Source organism: Danaus plexippus (assembly GCF_018135715.1).
Source record: "Danaus plexippus chromosome 18 unlocalized genomic scaffold, MEX_DaPlex mxdp_35, whole genome shotgun sequence".
Lineage (NCBI taxonomy): Eukaryota > Metazoa > Arthropoda > Insecta > Lepidoptera > Nymphalidae > Danaus > Danaus plexippus.
Window position 1 is genome coordinate 698,666 of NW_026869854.1, and position 24,797 is coordinate 723,462.

The following is a 24,797-nucleotide window of genomic DNA, read 5'->3' on the forward strand; positions in this document are numbered from 1 at the left end:
CGAAATCCGTCCCGTTGTTTGGGCGTAATTAATTTGCCAGCCGTCTGTGTAATACGCGATGATTATAATGTTTTATTATCATGTAATTATAATAAGTGTACCAAATTATTACCGAATATAGATAACAATAAATGGTTATTTCAAGCTAAACAGTACCGAAGAAATATCCTCATATTAAACATTTCGTGCCAATAATAACATTAAACTAGCTTGGAATGTTGATGTATTTAAAAATATTAATCAATTTTTAAATTAGTATAAAAAATTACTTGATATTCCTCATCTCCTTATGAAGTTTGAATATTTTGATTGAGACGTTCAACCCTTTGCAGAAATTCTCTCAAAAAGGTATACAAAGTTTTCAAAAGGTAAAGGTAAAATTTAAGGCTATTTAATTCAAAATTTCAACTTATGTAACATTACTGTATAATTAATTATTTCCAATTAAATATAAACTATTTTAAAAGCTACTTGTATTGTTTTTTTATTTATTGTATTGTATATCGACAATATTTGCTAAGAAAATAAAATGTCTAAGACACGTTCGAGTAATTTAACTACATTTAAAGAGAAGGAGTTATGTTATTGTTTATTTTATTCCATTCGAACTCTCCTCGGTGTCTCATAATGAAAGTCGTAGGCGCCGTTTACGACGATGGATTGATGCTATTAAAATATTATGATTTTTATTTATTGATTTATGTGCCTTTTTAGTTTTTTATATCCGTAGATATTATTGATTACATATTTTATGATTTCAGCATATTTCTCTATCCGGTCTACGTTGTTTTGGATTGGAATTGGATTGGTGTGTTCTGGAATAATTCCACAGGTGACACGATGTATTACACACTGATAGTTTCAAAATATGTATATATTCGTAATAAAAACCGCTCACGGATGAGATACGATGCAACTGTAGGTGTTAAATTGATGAAAACACGTACTAAAACTACCGACCCACATCACCCTGATGTTATTCGACGCGGAAAATCTTATCTTGATCGTCCATTAGTAATTTGATATATTCAGGAATTAATATCACTAATTCATTAGGTAGTGAAATAAGGATCGCAAAAAACCGATAAGCCACCGGTAAAGAACCAATCAGATCAAAAAGGTTGTACTAAGAAGAAAACATAAAAATGGAATAAGTATTATTTCGGCCAAAAAAAAAATGCCATATAGATGAGTCATAAATGTACCGTTCGTAAGTGACTTACAAACTCTTTATATAAAATGTGTATTATTATTGCAAAAAAAAAGAACGAATTATTTAACGAAGCAATTCTTTTACATGAGTTTAATTAAAGTAAGAAAACAAAATTTTTTCCGTAAGCTACTAATCTCTATTCACAATCAGATCAAAACTACTGACACATTCAATCGTCCATGTTAAATATTGAGACCATTCCTATACGATATTGCTATGAATTAAATCGAAACCAGAAATATGTTACAATCGGTAATATATTTCATAATTTCCGTTTCCGTGTCCAGATATTATTTATAGCAGCCTAAAACTAATGCATATCAAATTACATCGTAAATTAGTTGCGTAGAAGTAATGCATCGGATCACGGTTCACTTTCTTTCTCACCATTAATACGAGATGCGTTCGGCGCCATATTGAGTAATTTATGTCTCACAATTTAGTTAAAACATTCTACGGAGACGCTTTAAGTGTGATTTTCATTGCAACTTAAAATAACAATATTCTATTTAGTTTTATTTAGTTTCTTCTTCTTAGCTACTAGACTTTCACAATTTCTGTCTATCAGTTATACTGATTTAAACCGTAATTATTATAATGAGAGTATATATATATATATATTGTTTCGAGAATTACTTCTTTGTAGTTCCGGTAGTGGATTTAGCAGTTAAGGTTATAAGGAGTCGTTTTAACCAAACAAAAGGCTTTAAAATTCAGTGTACATCATTCTATGTATTAAATTATCAATACTTGTGTAGTTCCTGACAAATCTGTTGATTGTTCCCTGCTTTTATATTATATTTCGTTTAATTAAAGTCTAAATAGTCCGGGATGCTGTCAGCTGGAGATGATAATGTGAAGCACATGTTTGAACGATAACCCTAGATATGTTTAGGTTATGAGTGGCATTATAATTAGGTCTTCAGTTTTTTTCATCACCTACCCGGGAGTCAGTGCATGATGTAATTGTTCATCATTGTTTTATTATTCAGCCGTCTTTGAGGTTAATGTGAAACACGTGTTTTAGTAGAAAAAATTGTCTAGACTTGGTCATATTTGTACGCAATTTAATGAAATAAATTCTTTTCAATGTTCTATGATTTAAAATGAAGGTAATCTATTGTAATTTGGTTATCATTTGATAGATTAATATCTGAAACGTCAAAGAATACCGAAACTTTAATGTACAGCCATTCCAAACTTTCTGCCCCTACTATCTTAACAATATGCGATTCTCACGTATTGATTTTAAATCGGAAACTCATATTACGCATTCATCGATTGCTTTGTAAGGGATTACAATTATGATCTATACCAGCGAAAATCAATGAAGAACGAACAAAATTCCCACGATTAAATATCATAACGACTATTTAATCGAAATTTGAAATGTATGTGTGGTATTAATTATGAAGTCTTTAGGCGCTTTACCGTTAAGATCTGTTATTAATGATGGGACTGGCTGCGCAGTAAGCATAACTCGATCATCATTTTTACCTGAACACCATGGCTAAGTTACGTAATACACTCTAGAACGAATATAACACAATTTGCACGGATTTGCATGTAATTTTATGGGAGATTTTGTTATATGTGATATTAAATTAGCCTCGTTGGGTGGTTCGATTATTGTTTAATGTGTTTTTTATTATACATTCCATTATAAAATATGTATTTCTTCCGTGATAACATACTGACTTTTGTGTAGACATTTTTTTAATAACAAATAATGATCTATAGTTAATACGTAAAATCTTATTTATTAACTTTAGGTGCTACTAATTCTTACATTATTTTCCACCAGTTTTAAATATTTTATACAAGAATATGTTATTATTATATTTGTTATATTTTAAACATGAATCCACTTAGTACTTATACGGAGACTATGTGTAAGTTAAGAATAATCGTAAAGAGAAAATAAATTCCACTGAAAGCGGATTCTCTATACTTACCCCAGATTTCATCGTACAACAAACTGACTCTAATAGTTTTGCATTAATAAATCTTATCAAATTATTGTAGGTATTAATACTGTTTGAACCGGAAACGCCAAACGCGTCGTTCGTAGTGTGAAGATGCAAACTCGTGTTAAGCATACTTTTGTCTTGGTCTATATAAGACGTGAGTGACTTTTCTCGGAACTTATTCGTTTCGAACATTAAATTCGAATTAAGAAACTTTAATAGTCCTCAAAATCTTCACAGATCTTGATTCAGGCGTGTTAAGATCCAGTATTTAACATCCGTCCAGGTGTTACCACCTACAATATTAAGCGTCCTCTAACGTATTTTTATTACAATTTAACGACCCCTTACTTTTCAGATTCTACTAAGAGCATTGGTAATATTTTTTTATATGTATATATATATTGTCTTTTGTCAATAACTCTCATGACTTTATTCGTTTATAATTTATTAAATATAATTAAATGTTATTTTTTTTATATGAAACAGTTAATATATAATAATATTAACATATGCACATAATATTATACAACTTAGAGAACAAATGTCACCACCGCTCTATAATAGAGATGGTTTATTTTTTCAAATATGTAAATACTTTTTTATATAAAACCTCTCACTGCTTTGATTAAAATTTAATAAAGACTCTTTCGTATTCAAATAATAATAGGTTAAACTCGTCGTGGATGGTTGCATCATAGAAAAAAAAAATGTTAATAAATAGGCGGGTCCTTAGAATAATCTTCAAAAGGTATTCCTAGAAGTTTCCTAATTAAATTAGTTAGTTAAATATCCCCACGATAACGATGTTGTCAGATAATGCTGGACTTTTTATCGATAAATAATTAATCGACGTAAAAACTCTACCGTAGTAAATGTGAATCGTTTCAAGTCATAGATTTAATTAATTTAATGTCTTTATATTGATTTTTTGTTTTTTCTTTTGATATATTTTTAAGGATCTTGAATTAATAAAAAATATTGTCATTACTTGTTCATTTTTCTCGGTAAACGTTAAAATAAATTCGTATTACTTTATATAAAAAAATATTAAAATCAATAACTTATAATTTGTTTGCTATCGTATCTCAGGACCATAACAATGTAATGCCCTTTAATCGGCTCAGGGCATTTTTTGCCGATCGGTCGATCAAAAGAACGGTTCTGTTCTATGCCGATTTATCAAAATTAATACTTAACCACCATCTCTCTAGGGTCGACTTTCGGAAAACCTTTATTTTTTTATTAAAAAACACTTAAGCTTCAGAGAAATTGGACACTAATGTGTTTTTAATATACATATATACAAATCAAGATATTTGACTAGTTGTACCGTCATTAGATGTATAATAAGTAAAACTGCCATTTAAAAATAAATTCTAAGAGTTTTTCAATTATAAGCCGCCATAAGTTGTCATATTAAAACGAACAAATTATTTTTAACTATGAATATATAGGAACTATTTGGTCATGTCAATCGTTAATGGACTATAATCGTTTCTGGACGTTATATCGATAAAATAAGGGCGACCCTATTACGTTACTGCAAGGGGTCAAACGCATTCGGGTATTAAAAATACGTTTATTACGCACGTTTCACGGTTCACAATGTTGTTATGGGATCATCTAAATGGTATCCATTTTTTATTTGATGGAAGCAAAATTGAGACTGAGACTTGAGAGTCTTTTTGTTTGTTGTAAAGTTTGCATCTTAAACCCGAAGCTAGATATAGTTTCAAGATCTGTACGTAAGTGCAAAAAGTTTCTTTCAGTTCAGCCGTGAATCATGACTTATATTTAGAAATTTATCAAATAAACTGTTTGGATGTTTGTACAAATTGTTTATTATATCAGCACTATCCAGAGTTCGGTTTATTGACCTAGTTGCGAAAACTACTGTAAAACTACTTATATTTTTAACATGTTCTGTTTAGCAACTATCTTCGCCCACATCCCAATGAATCTCCTCATCATGACAGTTGCTTACACAGAGCTGGTCCGAGATCTAATTTTGTATTGGTTAACTGATGCTATCTAGATCAGAAGTTAACTTATCGGTTATTGCTATCTGTTTTGTATAACACCGATTTATTTATAAAATAGTTAAGCGTTACTTACTGTACATAATTTCCAAGGCATTCAGACACTTTTTTAATTGGTTCCGTTAAAGAAAGTTCAAACTGATAAACACCTAGTAAAACAAAATTCATATATAAATTATAGGACAACAATGAAATCAGTATTTAAATATTTACCTACATCTTTAAAAACATAAGAAATGTTTGTTACCCGGAAAAACGAACAAAGGTTAGATTCCAAAATAAGTTGGATGACGTAACACTTGTTTCTCCTCTGGTACCAGGCGAGCATAAACTATGAGGAAGTCGAGTTTAAATCCAAAGGAGTGATCCTGTGTCACTACAAATGTTCTAATTTCAAATTTATAATTATTATATCCACCGAATGCTTCGTTCTCTTTTTTTATTAAAATAAACACAAACCTTAAAGAAATTTTTGTTTAGAAAATAATCTATTAATCAGAGATAACCAGTTTAGACAGGATCCTTCGTGTTAGAGAGAGACGAATGTATATGAAAAGGACGATAAATTCCTTCGGGACTCACTCTCCGGGCATTCCATAGAAAGGGAAATGTTTTTTAACCTCTTATTAACTTTCGTGAATAGTATTAATTATTATAATAAGGATTTTTGAACGTGATATATGGATCTCATAAACGTACAAGGTGTGAGGATTTTTTGTTTGTTTATTTTTTTGTGTTATAGGGTTTTATAGAATGTCAATAATTATTATAGAGATCCTCGAATGCCAACATGTGTTTATATTTCTGAGCTGGCTGAATGTAGTTCAACATTTGTGTTTGAGTTTTGAAGTTGACAGTTAAGTAAACTTGTTGCCACATTAAATTTGCATTCCACTTAAATTGTACTTCACGAGTATATAGTGAGGGCACCTGAACATTTATTAGCAAACATTGCCAGTTTCGAACAACAAAGTTTTTCTTAAGCAGAGCTTTGAATTCATTTATTACATTCACTTCTAATTTGCTGTGAGAGATGCTTCTGGGTTGCAAAACCTACAACTTAATTATAAGTTTCACATGTATTTATATGGTTTTTTTCCGGTTAAGTACTTTTTTAGAAGTTTTGTTTAATATTTTGATTTCAATTTTCATGATGTTAATTTAAAAATAAATTAATAATAATTAATTTATTATATTTTTGGGGAGTGATATAAAAATGTTGTAATAATTTATCATATGCTTTTCTTTTTCTTTCACTTTACATTCATACATACTTTATGTAAGAATTGATAATGAATCATTTGATTTATTATTCCATTAGAGATATATTTTAAACACTTCAGCTATTAAATTGTTGGTACTAAATAAAATAACTTTGACAGTACCGGACTTTGTTTTTCCTGTTATGAATCCATGCTCTCGAGGCTGAAGAAATATTGAGTTGCGAATTCTAAATTAATAAATAACAAAATGTAAGAGATGCAGATAGAAAAATATAAGGAGGAAGCATAATCAAAAAACATATTAATGATATATTGATTTATGTACAACTAGCCGGCATTTAAATAGTCTCATTTAACATGTAATGTTCACATAATGGCTATTTCGCGGTCGGTTGACTGTCAGATGTCCCCATTGAAGATACACAATGGTGTCCGATGACTCGTGTGCCCGATTAAGGTCCACAACGTTCAGACATTTATGAGACAGAGTAACGGGAAAATTAATAGAAGCAAAACTTTTCGGACAATAAATAATTAAGAATACCCATCAATTATTTATTAACAAGTCATAAGAGTCAACAAAATTTAGAAATTTGTTTTGTTGAGGTTTATAAAATATAAGTTTCGTTTTGGATAAAAAATATTGTTCCTTGTAGTGAATGAAAAAACTTTAGCAACTCACACAACAGCACATAAGCCTACATACATGATGAACCTTAGACTCACACATTCACACTTTCCCATACCCTTCTATGTGGAGGTTTTATTAGAAAATAAGCCATGACCGCAACCTCATCGGAGCGCCCTTTTTTATCAACTTTTGTCCTAAAATGGAAAACAAGTACCAGGCACCCAGAGCTTGTGAACAGTAAACGGAGGCCACCCTTAGAACAGCATCAAGATACGAACACTCGGAGCTGTCTTGACGGTAAGCGGGCGACATATCTAACTCCCTCTAACGTTCATCCAGTTCGTCGATTGATCTCTTTCCCTCCTGCTTAGACAGGGTTGGGTCGCCGCTGGTGTGAGTGTCGTGTCGTTAAGGGTGCATGTGCCACCCCTTGAATGTACGAGACGATGCGTGTGTGCCCATTCCGTGTGTTGGCTCCATACGAAGCCATACATGAGTCGACTTCCTATTCCCTTCTGTTATCCTGGTTCCCGAGTATGTGTAAAGATTAGAATTTGCTAAGCCAAACGCTCATTTTTTCTAACATATCCCCCATACGGAGCTAATATCTATTTTCTAATATTTGTTTTGTACTTTACGTGTGCGATGCTCATATTGGTTATATTATTAACATGTTTGTTATACCCACTGCGGACGGGGTTAGAAGTTGCCTCAATAGAGCTTAGATAAAGCGAGAGGGGTTGTTGCGGCTGTCTCCTTCCCACGTTCCTATTCCCGATTATACACACACATGTATGTACCCTGTTACCTCATAAGTTAAACTTCATTTGCCATAAATGTAAATAAACAAAACATACATTTAATATTTTGTCGCTATTTTATTAAAGAGATAATTGAAAAGTAATTTTAACTAAGCTAGATTTCTGTAAACAGAAACAATACTTATTAATAATAACAAAAATACAATTAATAATACTAACAATACCTATAACATTTTAGGTAAATAAATATATTAGCGCCCAGTTGATGTCGCTTTTAATTTTTACGAAATAAAATTATATTAAGTAAATTAAAAGTTACGATCTAATTTCTTGCAACAGCCTAAGTTTTCATAATGTTTAGTGTTCCCGGGTAACGGTTCAAGTTTCGCCTAACGTACCTGGACCCTGGATCATATTGTAAATCTCATCTAATCCGCCGTCTGGGAGGTCTGATAACTAAGTTTTTATGAACATCATATAACAAGATTTATTTATTGACCTTAATTCGGGGCCAAAAAAGCTTATAATTTAAATCGAATCGGCGACTTCAGGTTTAATAAAGTTAGGAATTATCAATTTTTTTAAAGGAAAAAAAGAATATGATTTTATTTAATAAGAAGAAGATTGAATAAAAATTAAGAAGAATCAGTGAGCTTAGTGAAAGTCAACCCTTCCGATGGTCTCAAAACTACCAGAACATCATAACAGTGAAGAAGTATCGAACAGTGATACATCGCGATATGGCTGTTGTAGCGGACGCGAGCCTTCCGCCGCCCACGGTGTCCGCACTCATGGCCGCGTCTCACTGTTACAATTATCAATTGACACATATTCAATATGGCCAAAACTATTATATAGAAAAAATATATAAGGAAAATGTTGTGAAATATACGAGAGAGTTGCGCTAGCGACAAAATGATTTACATAAAACATGTTTCAAAAATTTAACAACCTCTCTGTTTATATTAAAAGGCCACGAGACGACCCTTCTTAAGAATATCTAATGTGTCAAAAAAAATCTATAATCTTGTTTCCGAACTTAAAAGGCTTCTGTAAAGGAAATGTCATTTACCACCGACGACGATGTAAGAAATTGATATTAATGTCCTTATTGGAGGATTATTTTTTTACATCGAGTTTAAAAACATTGACTGAGTCAGATTAATTTTATTTAGTTAGCATGTTTAAGTCCGATATTCTTCGGGGAAAATTGGTAGAGCAAACATTCTTCAAAAGATTTTGAGATCAAACGCACCGTCGGTAAATATTAACTCGTGCGTCGGGACTAATTGCTTTGCGCTGTTTCTAGTACGATCACCGGATAATTGCTAAAATATACGAACGTAAACTTCAAGTTCAAGGAAATACTAACAGAATATACAACGAAATTTTGATTTGGAATAAGAAAATGTAAATAATATTTTTTTCCTAGTATTTTATGGTACAAACGGAATTTTTAACAAGGAACCCATCAGCTGTAGAACGAGACGCGTGCCAATCATAAACATGTAACTGTAAGTGTAAACACTAAACAGGTGTAGTTAAGGCGCATGCGCGGAAATCTTTCCAATAAACGTTGAGCTTCTATCCGTCCTTTGTTTTGTTCACCCGGAACCGGTATGCTCGGAAAGATGCACCCTAAGAGTGTCTAGCTAAACTGGCTACGGCTGACAGGTAGGACAGGTAGAACGCATGCGCCAGGTAGGCGTTGCAAGCCTCCTCGCAGTGCCTGCTAGCCTGGTACTAGGCTGGCATCGTGCCACAGGTACGCTCCCAAATAACAGGTGCTATGGCTCTTTCACGTTGGCCTCGCTGACCCTAACCTTGACACGTTAACTGGCAGTTGAGAATTTCACTCGAGCGCGGTCTATTCGAGTTTTAGGGGATGACAAGCCATTTTATTCCTTAACTGCGGGTCGGAGAGTCTCATTTCTCCATAATGGGATCGAATGGAATTTAATTTAAAATAACTTGGACCCGAGAATAAATATCAACATAGTTATTATGCGTCAAATGCTTATCCTTATCAATATTATCAGGTGATACTTCGTCGCGGCTGTCACTTAAGTTAGACGGGCGGTTATAAAGAAATGCCAGTTTAATTAATTGCTAATTCCACTTGCATGAAGCATTATGTTGACGGCACAAATCCATTCAGCCTCGGATGTCAAGTTTCGTAATGAGTATCTGCATTTTATTTCAAATATCTGGTACACTTAACCAGTCTTAAGTTTTCTAGATTTTTAAGTTGTTTTTCATACAGTTTATCATCGAACCGTTTTTGAATTAAGATTAGACGAATACAACCAAAAAATACAAATAGCACACAAGTACACCAAAAACGTATAAAAAAATATATGTATGCTAAAATTTTAAATAAACATTTTAAGTATCCTACTGGTTAAAGCTACTGCTTTTATTAAAAATGTCAGATTCCGGTTTCTCCATCAAGGTATTTTAATTGGTAATCCAATCCCTTGCCGGGAATTTGACGCGTTTTATAAATTCGCAATGTAAAAATTCTGTCACATGAAATAGTAGCTAGCCTTATATGTTGATAAGAAAATCTAATCTTTAATAAAAAGATCGTGTTTTTAATTTATAGAACATTTTTGACCTCTTTTCAAACGATTTACTGAAGCCAAAGATTAATAAGCCTTAAATAAAAATAAAAAAACTATTATAAAACCAAAATCAACAAAACTATAAAATAATACAGGTCATAATCGGAATATTATACATTTCTAATTTTAACTTATTGGATACAATCTATTATAAAAATGTTTTTAATTATATCGTTTTATAAACTGAAACTTCCCCTGAAGTTCAACAAACTATAAATGTCGTAAAAATCGTTATAGCTCCAGGGTTCGTTGTCCGAATTGGTCAAGTAAAACGTCGCGATACTAATTGATTATATCACTTTGTCTAGACCCCACCCGTGACCTATCTAGGCCGCATCAATTAGACATAGTTTTTTTAAATGACACTAAATCAAAAATGTAATTTAAACCAATTGCTCGCATAGACGATCGCATTCTCATAGACGACGCGTGGGAATTAATTAATAGATACCATCAAGGCATCTAGCAAAACGATATGTAACTTTAAGATTAAAAAAAAAAAAATTCACTCTTATTTCCGAACTAAACCACACTTAAGGTGCTTCTGGAAACCGTTAAGAACAAAGGAAATTAAACGTGGACAGCAATTAGCGTGTATACATACGTATTGTTGAATTAACAAAGGTTAGTTAGCGGCGAGGAGCTGGTGTATCAATCACTTTGTTATTTTTACTGCTTCCTTTTTAGAAACCGACTACAAATGTGAAATGAGCCGTTCTGCTTATATGTTAAGTAATTAAGAAACGTCATTTACAGAGTTATGCAAGACACGTGGTTGGTCTATGTAACTCTCTTTAGGATAAACACATTTTCTATGTAAAATAAGTTAAAAACATAGTCATTATAATTGAGTATTCGATTTAAATTTACGTTACGTATTATGAATGAATTCTGTAATGTTAAATATTCAAAAAAAAAAAAACGTTCAGTTTATAATTAATTCATTGGTCGTAATTATAAAACTTTTTAATGCAATTAAAATAGTTCTTGAAGTATAACTTTCAAACGATATTTTTTTTTTCAATGCATAAAACGTGAAATATTATGATATTTGAGAAGGTATTTCTTCTGGATTTAAATTTTATTATATTTAGACATGAAATGGCTTCCCACGAAAAAAATTAGGACATATTAAGATCTACCACTAAAATAAACATCGCTTAACAATGGTTTACTTAACCCAAATTGGCTGTCTAGAATTTAGATCGCGTTCCAGACGTTGGGTTTATAGTTTAGAATTGGAGTACTAAATGATAGTCACTATGGAATGAAGCGGATCAAAGGACATAACAAATATTACAACAAATAAAACTCTCTACATCGAAAGTTTATTCAAACATCTATATCAAGGCATATTAATATATATGCAACCTCTTTTAACAACCTCAATATATAATTTTATTTTTTTTTTAATTTTGTGAAAAAACTAATTTTATTTTAAGCCAGTTGTATGTTTATTTTATTCTGTTAACTTTAAGATCGTGATGTGTACCACAGATAATAAATATATATTCTTGGATTGTTTAACACAATACAAGTAGGCCATCCGACTGATTCACGAAAGTTTCATGGCTATCTGCGTGTGTACAGTTCAATTCTATTGGTATTAATAGATAAAAAAATATATATAAAAGTGTTCTACAAGCAAGGTCTCCAAATAATACTCGGGTAATTTAATTTAGAGTGAACTTTAGTGGATCAAATCTATATTCTTATATTCCTCGCATTGTTTAAGACTTTGACAAATCGTTTGACAGTTTCGTTACTCACTCTCTCTTTGTTTGTATTGTCTCAAAATAAGTATATTTTCTCTTTTCATGTCCTCACCCACATTCAATCAGATAAATGTAATCTTAAATAATGTCTTTGTTATACATTAAAATTGTTTTGTTATTATTTGGTGGTTTTCTTATATGCATAATAATAATTTTAATTTATTAATATGAGAAATTTGACACATGTATTATTTTGGGTTAACTATGAACTATGTTGCCTGGACTTAATTAGTTAAACAAATTACGAAGCATATATATATATATATATATATATTTGATGCTGGGTGAGATAATTAATGTTTAAATTCCGTTTAGTAACAAAAATGAGCTTTATAGAAATTCTTATTGAGCTTTATGATAAAAGTTTCAACGTGATATATATAGTTCAACGTTCTACGTGACGTATGAATAAGGCGCGTCTTTATACAGTTGGCTTCGCTCGGAAGCACACGTGATTTTATTATTGCTAAAACTGTTTATGGGTGTAAAGATCCCGCATACATCCAACTCTTTGAACTATTGCTTCAAAGACGGCAAATAATGTAATTTATTTATTAGATTCATATAATTTTTTCGTCTATTTTATATATATTTGTATGTTTTTATATGCATATCCTCTTGTTTCTTCTGTCTATTGTTCATTTTACCGACTTTTTAAATTAAAACACATAAAAGATGCAGCGGTCCCAACAAATGAAAGGATTTAACAACTGGTTGTAAACTCGCTTTTATTTAGGACTATAAATTAAAAATTATCATATGAAAAAGATAATATTTTACTCGAAGCTTATTAAATAGTGCATATATTTAAATTTGAGGGTTAAACACCTGGAGCTGGTGTTGGATGCCATTAACCCCGGTTCGTGGGCGGTCGAGAAGCTCTATGTCTAGATCGGTCATCAATCTTCAATGAACTAACGCCAGCACTTCCAGCATTTAATCGTTACCACAGGAATAAATCCGTCATCAGTATTTTCAGAAGATACATAAATTATTATAAAAAAGTATATATTACCCTTTATAACTGCCACACATTAAATATGTTAAAATGGTGCTATCTACGTAAAACTCACGTAGTTTTTTAAGACTGTACACTTTTCTCGATATTCTAGTTTATATTCGACATTCGTAGATCTGAAATGCTAAATTCATTGAATCCTATATTGCAATCGACCCCATACTGTGTTGATAGATCTGTTACGGGCTCTCCTTACCACGGCAAATACTTCTAAATATTTCCATGCGTTTCAATTATTTTAACGCGTAAGAAACAAATAAAGAAGATAGTGACATTTTATTCTATATTTTCTATAGTGCGAAGTTAAAAAAAACATTTATCAATATATTACCAGCCGATATTATGATTAAATGTGGAATGCTTAAGTGACGTATGCGAGTCTAAGTACGACAGCATAATTGATAAAGCAATATGGACGGAACGCTGAAGGTAGTCGAGATCCTACTTTTAGTCATTATATATATATCGGATTTATACAAATTCATTGTTTTAAAGACAGGACGCCAGCCTCGCTGACGTCACTAATGTCACTTGTTTCAGTACGTTCCAGATATTTTAAAATGAAACTTCAATCTTCTAAATGTTCTTGTATTCCTCGAAGGTTCTTCATAATCACATTCTTTATGATCCGCACTCGCTGAACTCTGCAGTCCGCTGTCGTGCGTCCAGACGTCGTATTTATACCAGAATTCAAACATAGTTCTATTCTCTTTGATTTCGTTTCACTTTTAACAATAGTAACGACGACCAATAAGTTGTTATAATAATTGATGACAGCCTTGAGTTATTTTCATGTTGCATCCGTCATTGAAGCTGCTTGCGCCGATATATATGAGTTTAATTTAAGTATTGTTAAATACTTAAAAAACTGCTAATAAAAAACTGCTTTTAAAACATAAGAGATGAGTAATACTCACTGACTGACTACATAACTTTAATGTTTTAGATGTACATCAGCTGTTAAAAATAGTTGAGAACATAAATTGGACAAACAAGACCGTCACAGCCTATTTTAGACAGGCTGATGGGAGCACACATTCTAGAATTAAAATTTAATTGTCCAAATTCCTTAAATATATCTTTAAATGCTTTGACTTATCTTAACGAAAACTGACAGTCTTGTTCATTGCTATATAAATGGTGTTTTATACAAATAAGACACAGATAATAAATAATACAAACCGGTATAATTAAGGCAATGATAAAGAAATCGAAGCACAAACATACCAACAAAAGCTATATATTTTGTATAGTGACAAAAAAATTGAAATCGGTTACGAAGTTTACAAACTTATGAATCTTTGATTTGTTAATAAAGGATTTTAATGTAAAATTACATCTGGTGTGAAATATTGGTTTTATTGAATATAACTTTTTATGATGGCTATTCGATTATTATTCCGCGCGCAGCCCGTCGCCGTCGGTGGTGTTGTTCGCGTGTACTTACGAACGGTTCATCACGGCTTATTCACGTCTATTTCTATGTTATGAAGTAATTCGTGTACGATACTACACTGGATATTTTAAACAAAATATAGTGAGCTCAATAATAAATTTTATAGTATTTCTTTCGGATCTGACTCCACTTTTACGCGATGTATAAATGTCTTCGCCGTTTTTAACATTTACTTGAAACGTTTATTTTTTGTAGGGAATGTGTTAAAGTAATGAATATCAGGGAAATATGAGGTTGAATATTAACATAGACAACGTCTTTAGTTACTAGATATTTTACAGTATCAAATTATTTTTAGCAAAGACGGTTTTGAGACATTTAAAAATGTACCATTTATATTATAGCTTATATAAGGTGCTCATTAATTTTTCAAGCTGTTAGCCTCAAGCTTGTACCCAGCTCTCTTTATCCACTTCATCCGTGCAAACTCACACCCTCTAATTATTGTAATTGGCTGTTCCAAGCGCAACATTAAATTGGTCTCGTCTAGAGATCTGACTTTTTCCTCACGAGACTTTGTATATATATATATAAAACATTGTTTTCGATGTATTGAAAATACTTTTTGTGGATTATTTAGAAAAAACTCAAATAATAAAGATACAGACACATCTATATGTAATATATATTATAAAATTAGAAACTATCATACGACTAGAAAATTTTGTGTTAGTTATGAATTTCCAAATTAATATTTTCTTTAATAAAAGTATAAATCTGAGCTTATTAAAAAAAAAATGCAAACTCTTTTTATATTTCGATAAATTTAATAATATCACCATTACTTTAAATAATGTAAGAATGTATTGAGATAGTTAATATTGAAACATTGATACCAACAAGTCTGAATAACGTATTTGTTTAATATATATTTAAGATATATATGTTTATTCGTTTCAAGATTCAATCGAGTTTTTTTAATTTCATTCAATGTATCCTTTACAACCTCACGACATAATTGTCTTATTTAAAACAAAATATCTTTACGTATAAATCAACCCTTTCCGTAACAGGCGGCTAATTGACAGTCGCGTTGAATCGGATCCGTGACGTTCGGTGTAGTGTTACCATCCTGCGGAACTGCCATTTGTAACGTGCAACACCAAGTTCATTACATGAATGCTATTCAATATGTTTTGTCTACTCTGTTATGTTTCTAATGTACTCCGTTATTGAATTGACTATATGTTAGTTAAAACTACAATCCTAATAGTACATTAGTCGAGAATCTTCGAATCGAAGTTATATGCTCTTTCAGATATAAACTACGAAATATATTTTAAAAAATAAGATAAGAAAGGGTTACAATTTATTCAGAAATTCTGCGTAGTTCTTTAGGAAACACACCAAAAAAATATGCTAAGAACAAGTTTCCGTCGTCACACTACCTACATACGTACATAGCGTTTGAAGTTTCTCATTCAATAACCTGCGTCACTACTGTATTGTGTGAATACTTTTCACTGAAAAACTGCTAACCATACATTTGTAGTTTGACGATCCAAACTTAGGATAAAAATGCAGGTGTATTTTCTATGGGATAACGATATAATGACCACAGATGTCGCTGTTGTTTGGATATATTCCCCAACTTTTGGAACATACTATTGTATTAGCTTTTACATAAGATTTCATAAATGGCAAAAGTTTTACAAGAGGATTAAAACTAAGTTATTTATCACTAAATTTCTTGAGTAATAAATATTTGGAGTATCGTGTATAGTGAAAGAATTACAACTTTATATTAAGTCATAACGAAATGAGCATATCCGTTCGCGAAACATGTTTCTTGTGTGTGATATTTGTGAAGACAACCGTTACACTCAAACTCAGCAGAGTCTATATGAACTTTTATTAGCGTTTCCCATTCCGACCTTTGTTTATTATGTGATTTACAGCTATTCGGAGTCCCTTTGATAAGTTTATGAACACCTCATTGTTATATGTTTGATGGAATCTCTTCGCACATGCCGGGACTTCACAGCTTCCTCCCAAGTTACACGGTTTATTGCTGCTGTTTTGTTATTTGTGAAAAAAACGAGTTAGATTCGTATACTATCACAAATTCGTATTACGGGTTTCCTTTCAAAACATTAGTAGCATGTTAAGAAAAATTATCTAACATAACTTAATACAGATTTCAAGATGACTATTTAAAATAAATTTATTGAAAAATACAAATATTGTTTTACAAAGATACTAAACGAATTATGAATGATAAATATCTTATCTGTCCGTGATCACGGTTGCTGCAAAGTAACCGAAACGTCGGGAGTACCTATGTAGTTTTTAAAAATAATAAAATATGCGTAGTATTTTCGAATACATTAGTTTTATTTAGATATATAAATTATTAATCACATAGTTCGTAAGCAACGAAATACATAATTAGGTCACCAGAACAATCTGAACCCGTCATCGATTGCTTTAAATGATTTGATAATTAAATTTCAATTCACATATGACATAAATCATACCCACCAACATTGGATTATAGATGTGTATTGTTTAAACACTACGTAGCTACAAGAATAGACTCTGTAATAATATTAGGCGCGCGCTTAAATCCTCATTTGTAATAATATTATTATATGGCAACATTTGTCACAATTTAAATATCCTCATATAAAACTTGTCGACATTTTATTTAATATAATTATGATTACATATTAGTATGACGAGTAAATGTTGAAGTATTTTTTAAATACTCTTGTATAAATAGTTCATCATAGATAGTGTGACGCTGTCACAACTAATAAGGTAACAGTGTTAGGTATTCAAGTCGAAAAATAATTGCTGTATAAAGTTTCTTAAAGACATGTTTAAATTGGGATTGTAATAATTGTTTATTTATCGATAAATATAAATGAACATGATTTTTTTATCGTCATCTTAAGAAAATCAACTATTGAGATTTTAATGTTAAGATGATATAATTTTAAAATTAAAATATTATAAAACTTAAGTAATCTTTCCGGTAGAGATTTATGATTTAAAGGAACGGAAATATTTTTTTTGACATCATGTTTTTTTGAATTAAAATAACTTTACATGAGTGGTTGTTAGATTACTACAGAGACGGAAAAATTAAAAATCCGACTTAATTAAAGATTTTCAAGGTAGAAAAAACGGTAATAATCAAATCAAAGGATCATTTTAAAATAAATTAAAATTATGTAACAATATGTAATTTCATTTAGAGAAATTAACTTTGAATCACGCAAATTAATATCGAATGAAACCTGGTCACAAGCTTGTATAAATCATGTTAAGATTAAGTTACGTCTCATAATTTGATATCAATAGTTTATCTAAGTTAAACGTTTTCAGATGACCGGATATGATAATATTGACGTTTGATCAAATCAAGTCTCTAGTCTCGTTACGAATACGAAGCGTTCAACTTTACCGACATTTATTTAACTGACGTAAAAATATTTTTTTTATTAAACATATTTGATGAAGTTTTAAAGGAAAAATTCTTATGTAATATTTGAATATTAGTTAGTAATGTTTAAACAATATGTTTTATTGCAATTTGTCTATATATTGTTTGTTTTATTTCCAGATCGCTGTTATTAGCAGCCTTCTTGCTAAGTAACGTCTCCTGGTCAACGTCCAGACACCACTTTAGGCACAACGTGAGTCAGATATCAGTTACTGCTTTCTTTAATGTTAATTATTAAATAAGAAGTTCCGCGGATTAAGATCGAGGAATTGTCAATCCAAAATTGAACATATTACTAACAGAAGATTAGTTTATTTGGTTACTTAGAAGAAGAATTAAACAGAATATACAAAATACCGAACAAATTCAATAAATTTATCAATATAATTTTAAGTTTTTTTTTTAAATTATAAATATTAAATTGTGATTTTCTATAAAAAATACGGACCTGCCCGAAGTGTCATTGCCTAATTCTCTTTCGCCATAACATATGTACATTTTCTACTATATGTACTCACTATGGTAATCGTGGAATAGACAAACACAAATATTTATAATTGGAACTAAACCAACAAAAACATTAAAAATTCCTTAACACTACTTATTGGGTGATTGGTCAAGTTATACATTCAGCCATTCCTACTTATTTGTGATAGATTAATTAAGAATTTTGCCCTAAAAAGTTATGGAAGAGGAAAAATATGTCGGATGTAACGCAAGTCATTTTACTTTCAAAAGCCATGCACCGTTACACCCATCTATCACTGACTGACCGCGCCAGCCTTGACTTTGACACGCAATAACTAATAATAAACACTCATTAAATTACAATTCAACAATCCACCCGAGACGCATCAGAACTAATATACACCGATGTAAATTGCACATTTATATCTATTCTTGAGACCATTAATTTATAGGCCTCAATACAATTTAGTTAGTTCTCAGTAATTGCTATCTTTTCTATTAGTATTGATCAAGCCTTATGAATTTTGAGAACTGTTATTTTGTATTGTGAACTGAGTATTGTACTAAGCCTAAATTTTTTATTACCTTTTATATTTCTATACTTTACATTTGACTTCAAGATTGTAAGTCACACTATTTACGCAAAGAAAATCAATAACAATAGTTAATATATATTCTGAATAGAAACATCGGGACAAAATTGCAAATCCTTTGTTCCCATCTCAGTGTTCACGATTTCTTTAACCGCGAATTGGCGTTGTCCCTCGAGAACTCACGATTTCGCAACACTCGAGTTACTTGCGTGCGAACCCAAAACGATTACGGATTACAGGACAGAAAAGACGTTGATATTGACAAGTAAATTTTGTAGGCTCTTAGCTATAATTAGCAAAATTAAAATCTATACATTGCTTTACTTGCACATATCAGTAATTTTATAAAACAACATATTTCCAAATTAACGAAAGTGGTGTTAAGTATCTCATTTATTTAGGACAGATTCAAACAGTACTTTGTGAGCGCTAAGGCAGATAAATATTATTATTACTCACGCAAACACTTGTCATCGAGAGTTCCAACATCCTACGTGGGTACATCGCCTAGATGTTTATCTTCCCAACAATAAGCACGGTCATGCTTACCAACCTAGATGTGATAACATAACAAATTTTTAACAGACCAGAACTGTGGATCTTTTAACACAAGTTAAACATTAGATAAATATTATCAGGAAGCAATATATTTAAAGATATTATTTTCCATGTAATTACAAAGTTTTCAGAAATATAGACTCTAATAAATTTTGTAAATTGTAAAATTATTACGGCTTTCAGATTCATGGACACAGAAGCAGACATAGGCGGCAAGATGCAGGCTTGTTTCACCCGGCTTCTTACGTAATACCGGGGGGCGAGGGAACCGGGGTGTGGGGAGAATGGGGCAAAGTATCTCCCTGTTCCAGGACTTGTGGTGGAGGAGTCGCCAATCAAAAGAGGATTTGTCTTGAAGTTGGGTAAGTACAAGCTAGTATATCACAGCAACTACAAGATTTCCACTTTATGACCTGTACGGACTTTATACTTTACTTACAAATCACATTCAGTCTAGATAACCAGCCTCTCTGCACTGGTGGAGACACAAAATACTTCTCGTGTCAAACTCAAGACTGTCCAGAAAGTGCCGGAGACTTCAGAGCTGAGCAATGCGCTGAGTATGACAACCAGGCGTTTAGAGGCAGCGGCATAAAGTATAAGTAAGCAAATTTGTGATTTTTCTTCGTACGATGTTCTGTATAATGCTGTGGTATAAAAACCAGCTGTTTCTCACAGTTGGGTGCCGTACACTAAGGCCCCAAATCCGTGCGAGTTGAACTGCATGCCTCGTGGGGAACGGTTCTACTACCGGCAGAAAGCTCAAGTCATTGACGGTACTCGCTGCAACGATGAATCTTTTGACGTTTGTGTTGATGGAGTCTGTCAGGTAAGAAAATTCATTCTATCTGTGAACTTTCCACGCAGCACGCTGTTTTGCCCTCCTCCTTGACATGTTTGATTTTAGGATAGTTAAAAGTGTAAATAATGTTGTTTCAAATACTTATTACGATGAAGCATTGCATAAATTTAATAACCTTAATTGTATAAATGAATAAAAATAACGATATAAATGGTTGACTAATGAATGAGGTGATTGTGATAATTTCATTTCGATTGGCACACAGCCTGTTGGATGTGATATGATGTTGGGATCGAACGCACGGGAAGATAAATGCAGACAGTGTCGGGGCAATGGGACTAACTGCCACACAGTCAGCGGTCTTCTAGACACGGATGACCTTCGAAAAGGTATATACTAACATGACTTATACACAGATACCTCTATTACATTCTGCACTGTCATTCATTTGATACAATCCTTTCTATTTGCATATATTTTCAGGTTATAACGACATGCTACTTATACCTCAAGGTGCTACGAATATTTTCATTGAGGAAGTCAGAGAATCTAACAATTATTTAGGTAATATAGAACTATTTTATTATACTGTATTATCATATAAAAATGGATTGTAATGTTCGACGATTGACTTACAGCGCTGAGAGCGAAACAAGACAATGTGTACTATCTGAATGGAGACTACCATATAGATTTTCCAAGAAGTCTAGTTATTGCTGGATCATTATGGCATTACGAACGCAGTCAACAAGGTTACGCCGCACCAGATAAACTGAGATGTCTCGGTCCCACGGACGAACCGCTCTATCTCTCGGTAATGATGTGTACTTATTACAATTTTAATTAACACAAATGAGGGATAAATTCTTAGATCTCTATTGCGATACAGTCTTATGTTGTCTATAATTTTATTTCTACTATTCATTTGATGGTGTGATTGTAATGCATGTTAATATAAGTTTTTATTTTATTTTTAGCTCCTCTTACAAGACTACAACGTTGGTATCAGCTACGAGTATAGCGTCCCTACTGCTTTAGCTCCTCCTTCAAACCAGCAATACAACTGGGTTCATGAATCCTTCTCTGAATGTAGTGCAACATGTGGTGGAGGTAAACATATATATATTACCACCTTCTTTTATTATATAAATCATCAAAGTAACGTAGCAAACTTATACTCAAATTGAGTTACCCTACATTTTCTTATTTAAATATTCGAGATTGTAATGCAAAAATAGATTTTTAAAACTAGTCTAAATAATATTTTTGGTCAGGATATCAAACTCGTCAAGTGACATGCCGGTCCAGAGAAGAATTAAATATAGTAGATGAGAGTTTGTGCGACGAGGGTCTTAGACCGGCTACAAACCAGACATGCAATATAGAGGCCTGTCCGCCTCGCTGGGTAGAAGGACCTTGGAGCCCTTGCTCTAAGCCTTGCGGCGACGGTGGAACGAGATCACGACAGATCTACTGCGAAAAAATTATTACGAACAGGTAAAGGTGCATTTTATATAATATTAAGGCCAAAAAGAATTGACTAACTTCGTGTCAGACTTACAAAATAAACAATAAAATTCTTTAACAATAAAATCATTCAGGTTTCCATCAATAGTGGCGGATAAGGAGTGCTTCGACCTCCTCGGACCCAAGCCTGAGTTGTATCAGACATGCAATGAGAACGCCACCTGTCCTACTTGGTTCACGGGACCTTGGAAGCCGGTGGGAATTTTTATAAACTTATTATTGGCTTTTCAAAAGTATATTTTCTGGTTCCTTTAAATATGAATTATTTTTTTTCTAGTGTGATAAGTTATGCGGAGAGGGTAAACAAACACGACAAGTTGTGTGCCATCAAAGAATCGATGGGTTCGTTCGAATATTCGAAGACAGTGAATGTGAGGATGAAAAACCGATGGCCGAGAAGAAATGTATTTTACACCCTTGCGATGGAGTCGACTGGGTTCTGTCCGATTGGTCTGGAGTGAGTTAAAAATATTAATGAATCCATTATTATATGCTGAAAATTAATAAATAAAAACAGGATTTTTTTATATAATTCGTGTGAAGTGAGTATATAAATTAATATGTTTATTTAACGTCATAACATATGAAATTCCAGTGCGACACATGTCTGTCTTCGGTCCGCACTCGGGTGGCTCTCTGCGCTACCAAGGATCGTAAAGTAGTAGATTCAGAATTATGTTCATATCACCCAAATCCATTGTTGGTGGAGGAGTGTGATCGCACCAAGCTACCGCCTTGTCAGGTGCAGTGGTACGCCACTCAATGGAGCAACGTGAGTTTTTATAAGTCTCTAACATCACATGTCTTAAGTTAAAAAAATATTTTATATTTTTATTCAATAAACAGTGTTCAGTGGAATGCGGCAAGGGCGTGCAAACTCGTAGAGTATTTTGTGGTCTATTTGACGGTGCTTCTGTTATGAAAGTCGACGACGAGAGATGCGACCAAGAATACAAGTATAACAGTACGAAAGAATGCGAGGTACCGCAGGAAAAATGTCCCGCCAAATGGTTCGCGGGTCCCTGGTCTGAGGTGGGAAACATTTGTGTTGAATGCGTAATGTTTGAAATCAATTGTAACTTAATATTTTAAAGAAAGCATATATATATGTTAAGTAGATCCGGTTTAGTTTAGGAACATTGAAATATTAGTATATATAAATTCGTTCTAAGCTAAAACGTCATTTAATTAATAAGTATTTTAACTAAGATTAATGGAACTTAATTATGAATGAACTGTATTATATAATATTATAGTGCACTAAAAAATGCGGCGGCGGTGAACAATACCGTCGGGTGATGTGTCTGGGTGGTGGTAAAGAGATTCTCATGTGCGATAAGGAAGCCGTACCAGACTCCACACAATCGTGTAACATCGGACCCTGCGACAAAGGTATTACAATATTACTATTTTAAACCAAAGCATTCATAGATTATATATGTCAGAGCATACGTATTACATCCTTCGGTAATTCCCTAAATGTAATTAATTCATATACTTTACATGTTGTAAAATAAATGTTAAACAAATCGTTCGTTTGAATGAATCTATCTTAAAGGATTTGATTTTTTCGTAAAATTTGTGGAAAACGAAATCATATAGATAACGTATTTTAATTGTTGTATAAAACGTACATCTTATAAGCTTTCTTGTAGACGTTGATTAAGAAACAACGAAATATTCGTATATTATTTCATATAACAGACATCAAGGCATTAATCATAACTTATCGCTTAATTTAAAAAAATGAATTAATTATTTAAATGCATGTGAAAATAAATTAAATAAATCTATTAAGAGCGATAACTGATAATGTAATTCTGTTTTGAGATGACTTGCTACCGATCGACTCAAAGTCTACTCCGATAATGGATGATTATGATGATGAAGAATGCGTCGTCGAAGATTATGAGTATCCGGAAGAGGGAGCCGAGGCTTACGTGTCTGAGGCATCTGGAAGCCCGACCCTGGTTAGTTACATTCAGACACCTTAGCAGTTAGCATTAAAAACTTTCATTTAAATCCACTACTTGTAACAGCTTGGGTCAGAGCAGTTTCGAGAAGCTGTGACGTCATCTCAAACAACATAGTTAATGTAAAACACACTCAAGACCAAAATCAAAATCTCAAATAAACAAAGCAATCGTCATTTAAATATTTCCTAGTTATATTAAAAATAAGTTACAGTCGCAAGACATAAAATAATTTAAATTTTTTGTTGCAGTTCCCTGAATTCATCTTTGGCGGTAAGAATGTAACCTATAAATTATTGATATAATTATTTGATGTTGTATTTCACTATTTCACTTATGTACATTTGTCTATAATAATAACATCTTACAGATTCCGACGCAACAATGTCATCGGACGACACCGGTTCTGGTTTCGGTAAGATAATCACATATCATACTGAGTAGACTCGATTTTATATTAATTTGAACTGCTGTTTTAAAGAGTACATTATATATATGAGTCTCCATAATCAAAATTAAAGTAGTAGTTATCAAGTGTACAGTTTCACATTTCATTAAATAATAATAATTAGTTTTTTTTCTCACATCCATAGAGACAACTGGGACTTACGAAACAACAGATATAACTGGTTTTACTGAAACAACCGAGACTGATTTATTAGAAGGTAAATCATTTAGGATATTTGATTGAATAAAATTAGATAACAAAAAAAATTTA

The 24,797-nt window shown here is 32.1% G+C and overlaps 1 protein-coding gene across 7 annotated transcripts in view; it reads left to right on the forward strand.

The window, feature by feature from the left end:
- Nucleotides 1–24,797, forward strand: part of LOC116773043 (papilin) — a 49,773-nt gene that overhangs the window by 10,810 nt on the left and 14,166 nt on the right. For 6 of the 7 annotated variants that reach the window (XM_061528600.1, XM_061528605.1, XM_061528604.1 and 3 more), the window contains exons 2-19: nucleotides 18,279–18,351; nucleotides 19,961–20,139; nucleotides 20,230–20,379; nucleotides 20,456–20,606; nucleotides 20,845–20,968; nucleotides 21,063–21,143; nucleotides 21,218–21,393; nucleotides 21,557–21,689; nucleotides 21,854–22,076; nucleotides 22,181–22,301; nucleotides 22,384–22,563; nucleotides 22,702–22,878; nucleotides 22,953–23,138; nucleotides 23,363–23,498; nucleotides 23,937–24,076; nucleotides 24,331–24,352; nucleotides 24,450–24,494; nucleotides 24,673–24,744. In XM_061528600.1, coding sequence (XP_061384584.1) covers nucleotides 18,279–18,351; nucleotides 19,961–20,139; nucleotides 20,230–20,379; nucleotides 20,456–20,606; nucleotides 20,845–20,968; nucleotides 21,063–21,143; nucleotides 21,218–21,393; nucleotides 21,557–21,689; nucleotides 21,854–22,076; nucleotides 22,181–22,301; nucleotides 22,384–22,563; nucleotides 22,702–22,878; nucleotides 22,953–23,138; nucleotides 23,363–23,498; nucleotides 23,937–24,076; nucleotides 24,331–24,352; nucleotides 24,450–24,494; nucleotides 24,673–24,744 — 2,369 coding nt within the window. The remainder of the gene's footprint in view (nucleotides 1–18,278; nucleotides 18,352–19,960; nucleotides 20,140–20,229; nucleotides 20,380–20,455; nucleotides 20,607–20,844; nucleotides 20,969–21,062; nucleotides 21,144–21,217; nucleotides 21,394–21,556; nucleotides 21,690–21,853; nucleotides 22,077–22,180; nucleotides 22,302–22,383; nucleotides 22,564–22,701; nucleotides 22,879–22,952; nucleotides 23,139–23,362; nucleotides 23,499–23,936; nucleotides 24,077–24,330; nucleotides 24,353–24,449; nucleotides 24,495–24,672; nucleotides 24,745–24,797) is intronic. The other variant, XM_061528602.1, reaches the window with a different exon arrangement.